This window comes from Nilaparvata lugens, chromosome 1, assembly GCF_014356525.2.
Source record: "Nilaparvata lugens isolate BPH chromosome 1, ASM1435652v1, whole genome shotgun sequence".
NCBI lineage: Eukaryota > Metazoa > Arthropoda > Insecta > Hemiptera > Delphacidae > Nilaparvata > Nilaparvata lugens.
In genome coordinates this window covers 66,228,529-66,238,821 of record NC_052504.1, presented here as the reverse complement: position 1 = coordinate 66,238,821, position 10,293 = coordinate 66,228,529, and the positions used below count along the sequence as shown (strand labels likewise).

The window sequence follows — 10,293 nt, the reverse complement described above, 5'->3', positions numbered from 1 at the left end:
TAAATTAATGTAGATACAAAACGTCTGTGCCAGGGGGGTATATAAGAAGATGGCCCAGGGGGCCTGCCCCGAAATAATGAATATGAAGAAAAACTAGTACAGTAATTACAAAAAAGTACAGTAAATGTACTTATGAATTTTTGACGGCCTTACGGTAAAGTAAAAAGAGCATTCAGCGCAAATTTCCCTCTGAATATGAGCAGCGAAACTGATATTGAGTATCATGGGGTGTATTATATTCACTATATTACAGAATTAAATTTGGATTTTCGTTCAATAATAATTATTATTAATTCATTAGCATTTGAAAAATTGCAATATCTCAGTAATTTCTATCCATAAAAATCAGATGTAGCCAATAGCAAGCCAGCAAACATGTTGGCCAACTTCAGAAAAGTATAGCTACAAGAGTTGACCATGTTCAAATTTGATCGACGGAGTTTTGATCAATCCCGAGGTCGGTGGAACAGTTGTATGTTTAAACGAGTGATCAAATTTTGACTATGGTCTAATTGACCATGGCTAGGCTATATTTGATCGAGGTTGGTGAAACCGGGCATCAGTGTCAGCTTTCAGTGTTCAATTTTCACTGTTCACATTCACCTGAATTTTCAATCAGCTGCTCTAATATAATTATGCTTCATTCAGATAAGCTACACCATACATAATATGTTTATTTCAGAAGTAGCAATAACCTTCTTTTTCAACAATATTATAAATGGTGAAATTAAAACAATTAAACTTCCGCTTATAATAAAATACAGAGACATCTCCGCATGGTGCTTGTAGAACTGCTTGCAAATCATAGCAAGCTACAATTGCATTATTAGCGCCTGCATTTTCAACATCAGTTTCCTTCTCTTTCCTTGATAAATTTTTTTTTGTCATGTGATGTGAAAATGTCTCACACAAAGAGCACTGGTCTTTCTTTGGAGTGAAAAATGACAAATTGAATTCGGAATTGAATATCTGTCTATAAACTTCTTCTTTATTGGTGGTATGTAGTGTGGATCTTGTTTTTCTTCTTGTTGCTCTTTAACATACAACCTGAACATCTCCTTCAAGCTGAGACCTCCATCTAAGAATTCCCTCTTTGTCTGATTTCTCAGATAATGCGATTCAATCCTAGGAAATTTCTTAATGTGCTCCCTTACTGAATTCTTATCTTCTTCACTTGAAGCATGCTTTCTGTGAAGACCTTGTTTTGATTTTTTCAACGTGCCTGTCTCATCATCTAATCTCTTATAACAATTTCTCACAACCTTTTCAGATAGATCCAAAGTTTTAAGAAACAGATCTTTGCAGACTTTCATCTTATCTGGTGTTAAGTAGTAAGCAATATTGAAAGCTCTTGGTTTCTTTGCATTAACTAGCCTTGTTTTATCTTCCATTTTCTGTGTGTAGCAAATGATGAAATTGTGCTGCAGATGTCTTTCACCCAATTCCCAATATGATTTATTAATATCTTCCTGTTTAATAGTAGAGATTTGGTCTGAACACTTGAGATTGCATTTTTGACTGCAAGTGCTTCTCACAGAGCGAGCTTTCACAATTTTGTTGCTGCTAGTTGTGTATTGCTACCTACTGTTCACTTTTGATTTTTTAATAACAGCTTTCCATCCCTGCCTATTACAGGCTCTTTTCCTTGACTTTTTAGGACTCTCACCTGGCTCCTCCAGTGTAGTTCCAACAGTTTGAATAAAAGACAATTCCGAAGTAGTGTTGAATTCATCAGGTGTACAATCCAAATTTGGGCTATCATCTTGATTGTCTGAGCTTGAAGATGAATGATCCTGATAGTTGTTCTGCTCCTCATTCTCTGAAAGATAATCAGGGCCATAGTCTGCCCCAGTTTGGTATTGTTCACCCTGCAACAAGTACAAAAAATCGAAGTTGAATACATGAAGCTAGAGTTATTAGAGCTCACAATATCCAAGTTCAAATTATTCAGTCCTAACTACTCAAGTCAGTGTTCACAATAAAAATGTTATACATACACAAAATCATTAAAACCAATTCAAATAAAATATTGTTGGAATACAAATAATTATTTGTATGTGGTGTTGACAGTGAGAAAAAAACGATATAGTTTTCAATCATAGCCTACATGCAAGAATATTGCCTGACACTACCAAATTTATTACATCTATGTAACTCAGAATTATTCGTTTCAAATGAGTCAATTGTGCAAGCTGCAAATTGTAAATCATTTACAATAATGAAGAGGATACTGTATTAATGTTTTTCTCATCATCAATTAAAATGTATTGATTAAACGTCCTATGCCTATAATGCTGTGAAATAATGAAAGCACAGATGCAACTTACTTGAGGTGAAACATCTTCTTGATCATCAACGTCTTGCATCAATCTGCTTTTATCAATATCAGACTCAACTCCATTATCATTCATCTTTTTTGAACATAGTTGGATAGTTTGATCACAGTTTGTCTCCTAGAAAAACATAAATAAGATAATTCATAATTCATGAGAAATTTAAATTTTCAACTTTTATTAGGAGTGGAAACTATTCCTATTCAATCCCAAATTATCAATTTTCTGTAGCTCTCAGTATGACTTTTATGGTGTATATCTTAATGAATTTATACAAATTAATATAAAATGAATTAAGAAATGAATAAGAAAATATTCAATCTGAAACTGTATTGGATACCTGATAACTATGATTTTTTTCATGAATATTATTAAAACTAGTCTCAGAGACTAACCATTAACTTCCAGTTCACTTCTTATCTACAGTAAACTAAAAGAAAGATGTTCAATTTCTTGATCTTTGAAGAGCTGCTGTGTAACATTCATTGGGATTAATCACCAACAGTCACTTATTTTTACAGAGAGAAAACTTCAATGAGTCAATTCATACAGTTTTGTCTCTGTAAAAATAATTGACTGCATGTCGGTGATCCCCAGTGAAACTAAAAAATAGAAAAGTATCAATATAAATATAGCTACCTGAACTTCTTGAGCAGGAACATCCGCGACTAATGGACTGTTATCTATGGCAAACTCAACTCCATTATCATTTTCCACATCGTCTGAGTATGTCAACAAATAATCTTGGTTGCAGTTTGTCACCTGGAGAATAAAAACCATATCATATAACTTGAACACAAAAATAAAGTAGTAGCCTAATAATGGATGGAGTCAATTGATGGAAAAAATCAAATTCAACTATATGGGTGACTTTTTGGGGGAAGTAATAATGCTCCAGTCTGGTAAACAACAGGACCAAAGTTCGATTCTTGACGGGGAACAATTCTTTGACCAAAGCACAATCACATAGATACGTCCACCCTGTCTTTCAGAGCAGACGGTAAGCCGTCGGTCCCGACTTCCTAAAAAGTACGAGTTATCTCTTATCACACAACCCCTTTCATTACCCACGCACAGGCCTAGGAGCCCATCTGGGCATCAACCTCGGAAAAATATTGGGAAGTGGATTCATGAAGATTACGACAAGAGTTAGTAGAGTTGATAACATAAATTCTTAGTTAACTTATTTCTATTTGAATGAAAAGCAAGTAGATTTAATATCTGCCGGAAAAATAGAGTAGCCTACTAAATATCACAGACTAATTACCTGTATTTCAACATTTTCCATGATTGTGTAGGTTTCTCCATCAAGCAGCATTAAATCATCACCTATAACTTCTAATTGTGAATCAACTACAATCGGCCTGTTATCAATTTCTTGTTCGGTTGGGACCTGAAATAAAAGGATGAAACTTGAATGACAGTATTTGACAGTAATGATGAAAAATAACAGAAATAGAACTAATGAAAAGACTTGAATGATGACAGTATTTGAATACCGGCAGCTAAAGATAGATTAGGCTGTACTCTACTCAAGCTATGAACAATGAGCATTTAAATCTACTTCAGCTTTGCACATACAGTAGCGTCAACTTAGTTGGTATCCATAATTATTCAGCAATCAATAAGAATATTATTTAATTTGAGAATCTTCAGGAAATCAACAAACAAAGATCTGAATCATCCTATGTTTGTGAGAAAGCCTAATTATTTCATCAATAAAACAACATAACAGCATTGATGGGAAAACTATTACTGTCAGATCACGGCCGTGTCAATCTTCTTCATGGCAAGCTGAACAAAAAAGTAAGGTCCTATGCACCTTTTTGATATTATTTCTTCAAATGAAAAATGAGTTTTGTGGGTTGTCAAAACTCCCCCTGAAAGAGAACTATTCATTTTATCCTATCTTTTAGTAAAATAATCAATGATTTCTGCATTGAATAACATCTATCTTGCCAACAAGAATTGAACTCTTTGTGAATTTAGATATGACCTACACTTTAGATTTATATAATTATATTAATAAATTCATGGAAATTGAAGTACTTTTTTCAGTTAGTTGATGATTTGTTGATGAAATTGACTATCAATAGAGAAAATGATTATAATTTTATCATTACAGAATTAGTTGAATGAATTGTCGATGTACTGAGTTCTTGGTCAACAATAATTCAATATTGGTATTTATCCAATCATTATTTTCTTCAGAAATTATTTCATTTGAATTAGAAAATATTTATAAGCTCCTATCAATTTATCATTCGTAACAATGAATTCTTCAAAACATGAATTTAATCAAATAAAAAATTGCCCATACTTCTGTATTCATGTTCGCATGTTTTCCACTTGTGATGGATAGCCAAAATATTGTTGAGCGAGCTGCACGGCGAATAATTGTAATCGGGGGCTCTGATTGGCTGAAAAGTTCAGCGTTCGGAGTGTGGTGAGGCGAGCAGTTAGAACAGAGGCAAACGGCACGGCAAATGGTTAGGAGTACGGTACGGCGAATGATTAACAGCTGATTTTTAACATTTATGCTCATGTTCGTTGAAAGGCAAGATGTTCGGAGGAATGCACGGTTTGCTGCGCGGTTCGAGGTTCGGTTCGGCATGTGTGGACGCACCTTCAGTTGTTACAGGACATTTATACAGATCACAGGCCAAAGCAACTTAATAATCTATCTTCTTCTTCTTTTTCTTCTTCTCCTTTTTCTTCTTTTTCTTCTTCTTCTGCTTTTTCTTCTTACTCCTCTTCTCCTTCTTTCTCTTCTTCTTCTTCTTCTTCTTCTTCTTCTTCTTCTTTGGTTAGGAGTTGTTGATAATTCTTTTTTCAAATTCAAATTTTATTGCCATCAAAAATCACATTGAAAACTTTCTTAATAGACAACAAGATTACAGAAACAAAATGTCAAACATATACCTACATTTATTTGTAGCACGGCCAGAAAAAGACAAACTTGAGTACTAGCCGTGAGTTTATTAAATATAACTTAATATATATATATATATATATATATATATATATATATATATGTATATATATATATATTATATATATATATATATGTATATATATATATTTTTTTAATATTTTGTGAATAAAAATTACGAGTTGATGAGAGATGCGAGTAATTCCTTATATTTGATCCGAATGCTTATTCATAATACAGTAGTTGGGGTCACTGCAATCAAAATTTTTTTATTCTGTACGGTAGCTAATAAATTTCATATGTATTGATTGTCCATAATGTATCCAGTGTCCATAATGGAAGTAATTGAACTACTCAAATTAATGGCTTACTGGTCCCTCATAGATTTATAGTACTCCTGGTGATTGAGCCTGTCTTTTTCAGCGTTGTCTATTAATAATAAAGCTTAATTTACAACTAGCTTACCCAGCGAACTTCGTACCCGCCAATGTATCTCATGTTACACTTGACTTTATTTGGTGAATCATGAAATTTATCTGACAATCAACATGTTCATTTACATCTCAATACGGACTTCCTATGTGCTTAGTCATGCAGCATTCATTATTCCGAAAACATATTATTCTTCTCAATCAATTGGTAGTATTATCTATCAGTAAAGTTTTCAATTAAAAAAAGGTTATATCAGTGTTTCAAAGAAAAATATTCAATGTTTTCATAGCTGTAGATTGTCGATATATGGTCCAGGAAATATGCAATGTACGATGAACCCACAGAATTCCATATTCTTTCCATTTTAGGATGAATATAAGCTAAGCTAAATTCAAAATAATTGTAAATTATTCTTTCATTCTTCAGTAATTAATGAATGCAATATGAATACTATACATATATACTATACAATATATATATACTCTCATTCATTGGGTGAATAATTTTTTTCAACATTTTCCAGTTTCTCAATGATAGGGGAGTGATAATTATTTGTATAGGTCTTCTAAGGAACCATTATCAACAGCTGGTACCAATCAACTACACTTCAACTTTAAACTACCGTTTTAATACCAGTACACAATAATTTATCACAGGGTGATGTGTTTATTACAGCTGGTAACTTTAGATGATAAATCATATTATAACAATATGATCTTGAATCTTGATCATCTTTTCGTTCTTTAGTAGCCGCTCGGCCGAAAATTTCGAAAACATATGTCTGTAAAATGGATTAATAAATGATTATTATTAGCCCCCCTATTAAAATTTCTGTTCAGAAACCATCCCCAATATTCACACAACATATTCCCAAAGTTTCATGCCGTTATGTCAAGTAGTTTTCAAGTCTACAGGGAACAAACAAACATACAAACAAACACACAAACGGACATTCATTTTTTTATAAATAGATTTCCATTCGGCTCAAACAGAAGCCTCTCTAAATGAAGGTAGAATGATAAGCATTCAGTTCTGTTGTTTTAACATTTTTTCGAATCACTTTCAAAAAGTTCATGTAGTACCTACTATTGTGTTTGAGACACTTCTGGCGCTATCATAGTTTCACCACTATTCTGTTCCACAGTCCTATCTCTTGCAGTCGTTAACTATATCTCTATAATAATTATATAAAGTAAAGAGCTGGCTTATGCACGTACGGGATAGGAAAATTATGTTTGACGCATCATCACATCTGAACTACTCGACTAATTAACTTGAAATTTTGCTTATAGATTCTTAATTAACCAAGGATGGTTATAGGCCTTTTCTCATTTCTTCAAAATTCATTTTGTCAAGTTTTAAAATAGATCCTTGCAAAGCACGGGTTCTTGCTAGTTATATTTATAAAAAAAATATAAATATAAAATTCCAAGCACATTCATTATTGAACATTTGATGCAATAGAAATATTGCATGTTAAATTTCATCTAGAATTATCACTCACTACTGAGATTGAAATTTTATAGAATGTAGAGTTAGTATAGAATACGGTAATAATTTATTAGGTATTGGCTTACCACTCTATTTTGATGTAGCAAATTCCTTATTAAATCCGCTCTTGATAAAAATATGGAGGCCTCTTCTTCCTCAGACATTTCAAAACTTGTTGGAGATACAAATCAAATAGATAATATTCGAATTTTATCAATATCAAAAACGTGGTCGATTCTTTGTAACAAATTGAAACAAACCTATGGATTGTAGGTTAGGATACCACGTTACCACGAGTTACGCCAAACAAAATAGCTTCACTGCCTTCGGTGTGGTCGAAAGAAGCCATGACTCAAGTTGTGTCGATGCTAAGAATAAGAAAGTTGGGAGTAGTAAAGCCATGTCTATACTTGTGGCAGTTATGCGCTCTCTATATTTTTTTTTTTTTATTTTTATTATTATTTTTCATCCACTGACCTCCTATAAAAGAGGTATTTGGACTTGTCAATGTCGTAAGTCAATAAAATACAGAACATAAATACATAAATGATAAGTCAATATATTTTCTTTTCTCTCCAAACCTTATCTCGACGCTCGTGGTTTAGAACATAAATAGGCACATGAAAAGTCAATACATTTTTTTCTCTCTAAACCCCATTTCGACACTCGTAGTACTCTCTGAACTCTTCATTTGAGTACGCGCATATGGACAGCAGCTCTTCTTTAATTGTTCTCTGAATTTTGTACCAGTCATTTCTTTTATATGAGCTGGTAATAAATTATACAACCGAATACCCGAACTCCTAACACCTCGCTCATACATGGTTGTCTGGTGTGTGTCGTCTCTTAGGTTGTTCCTATATCTTGTTGGGTATTGATGGAATGTTCCGCCTGTATTAAATTCATGTATATTTTCTTAATGAAGCAGATTGTTTCGAAAATATATAGGCTTGGGAATGGGAGAATTTGAAGTTTTTTGAAAAGGGGGCGACAACTTGTTCGAATTGATTCTCCATCATCACTCTCAATGCCCACTTCTGCATTCTGACCACCTCAACTACGCAGCTTGAATTTCCCCAAAAATGATGCCGTAGGTCAGGTGTGAGTGAAACAGTGCGAAATAAACACTTCTAAGAGCCCTGGAGTCCAATATAGCTTTCAAATTTCTCAGTACGAAAATTGCTGAGTTCAGTTTGTTTTTGAGGTATTCTTGGTGAGGTCTCCAAGAAAGGTCAGAGTCAATCACCACTCCAAGAACTTTTATATCGTGGACCTCACTATAGTTGAGGGAACTCGAGTCCTAACCATTCCATGGATATAGGCCATTATTCTATTCATTCTAATTTACTATATTTCTCTCTCTCTCTCATGCATTTAACTCATGCAAAATCTCTCTCTCTCTCCGATCGTGTGTTGAAGAATATTATTTCATATCCTTCTTAGAGAATCGACAATAATTATTTGTGGAAACACCACCGATTTATGTATTTACATCACATTATTATATTATCGTTATTTTAATTGCATTCAATCTTTATTCCCATTGTTTATTTTTTTAAATTCGTTGAATAATTAGCAATACTTTTAATATGTATTTGCAATTAGTTTATAAGCCAGTAGATATTGTAACATACATAAATAAAGAAATCTAATCTAATCCAGTCTCTCTCTCACTCTCTCTCCCTCTCTCTATCTTAGAGTGAGGTCCACGTTATAATGGCAGTGTTTGATTAGCAATGACATTGCTATCCTTGTCTATCATTCAACAAAGCGAATAGCGCTATCTCTTTCTCTCTTCACTCTGTTGCCTGATTGTCTTTCAAAAATATAGAATTAATTAACAAAATATTTCATAGAAATTATGAACATTCATTATGAAATCATTGTGAATATAATTGCTCGCTTAATAAAATATAATTGATTATTTTAAACGAGAATGAACAGTTAATTAATTAACTATCCTTGTCTATCATTCAACAAAGCGAATAGCGCTATCTCTTTCTCGCTTCACTCTGTTGCCTGATTGTCTTTTAACAATGTAGAATTAATTAACAAAATATTTCATCAAAATTATGAACATTCATTATGAAATCATTGTAAATATAATATCTCGCTTAATAAAATATAATTGATTATTTTAAACGAGAATGAACAGTTAATATTACATCAATAAATCTGTATCAGCTACCATCTATAGAAGACATTGACAAGACAGAGGATCGGCAACGTTGTTCTACTATCTTTATCCACTGCCATTATAACGTACTTTTTTGAAATTATTTAGTCACAATAACTTTAAAAATGGTACTTAATATTTTTTTATTCATATTCTTTATATTTATTATTATTATTATTATTATTTTATTCGTAAAGCTCCCGAAGTGGAAGACGCTGAGTAAAATTATGATCATCGATTTTTATTAGACTTGGCGGTTTTCTTGTTCGCCCACCAGCTTTTCATTCTCTGAGAAAATGCAGCTTTTCTTTCTTCACTCCATCTTGTGCCAACTCTTGGTGCTTTTATCTCTGGAATAATTTCCCATTTGTTCACTTTTGTTTTGAAATTATTTCTATTTTTAATTTCATCATCAGTAATTCCTGCCAAAACTAGATCTTTCTTAACATTCCTAATCCATTCTCCTCCATAGGCAAGCGAAGCTACATATTTTACTATTTTTTGTGATTCTATGGTCAGGGAGCCTCATGATGTGACCATAGAATTTTAGACGTCTTTTTCTCATGTCTGTTACAATATTTGAATGTTGCTCAACTGTGCTATTTTAATTTCTATTTTTCTTTATATTTATATTTTTTATTTTTTTTAGATGAGATAGTTATCAAGAATCAACGGAATAACACTTCATACACAGTTCACAGAAATACCTGGGAGTTACAATGGACTCTTTTCTGCGCTGGGATCATCATCTCAACGAATTATGCGGGAGACTGAGGAAGACCATCTACGGATTCAGGATTCTGAGGACACTGGTCGACAAGGGATGTCTAAGAGTTGTCTACTTCTTTCTAGCACAGTCCCTCATGCTGTATGGGGTTGTGGGATGGGGAGGTGCAAGCTTCTTGCACATCGAACCGCTCCTCAGGGTA

The 10,293-nt window shown here is 33.1% G+C and overlaps 1 protein-coding gene across 1 annotated transcript; it reads right to left on the bottom strand.

The window, feature by feature from the left end:
- Window positions 1–1,572: 1,572 nt before the first annotated feature.
- On the bottom strand, window positions 1,573–7,433 carry LOC120354057. The gene is made up of 4 exons (XM_039440108.1): window positions 7,275–7,433; window positions 2,973–3,726; window positions 2,328–2,453; window positions 1,573–1,868 (listed from the first exon to the last, which is right to left on the bottom strand). The coding sequence occupies exons 2-4, from the start codon at window positions 3,111–3,113 to the stop codon at window positions 1,578–1,580; spliced, it is 558 nt and encodes a 185-aa protein (XP_039296042.1). The 5' UTR covers window positions 3,114–3,726; window positions 7,275–7,433; the 3' UTR covers window positions 1,573–1,577.
- Between the last annotated feature and the right edge of the window lie 2,860 nt (window positions 7,434–10,293).

What these genes read in the sequence shown, in the direction of transcription:
- LOC120354057 (XM_039440108.1), bottom strand. Translation starts at nt 3,113, where the DNA reads ATGGTTTTTATTCTCCAGGTGACAAACTGCAACCAAGATTATTTGTTG. An exon ending in TTCCTGCTCAAGAAGTTCAG is followed by an intron (nt 2,454 to 2,972) that starts GTAGCTATATTT and finishes ATGTTTTTCTAG; the next exon opens with GAGACAAACTGTGATCAAAC. An exon ending in AAGAAGATGTTTCACCTCAA is followed by an intron (nt 1,869 to 2,327) that starts GTAAGTTGCATC and finishes TACTTGTTGCAG; the next exon opens with GGTGAACAATACCAAACTGG.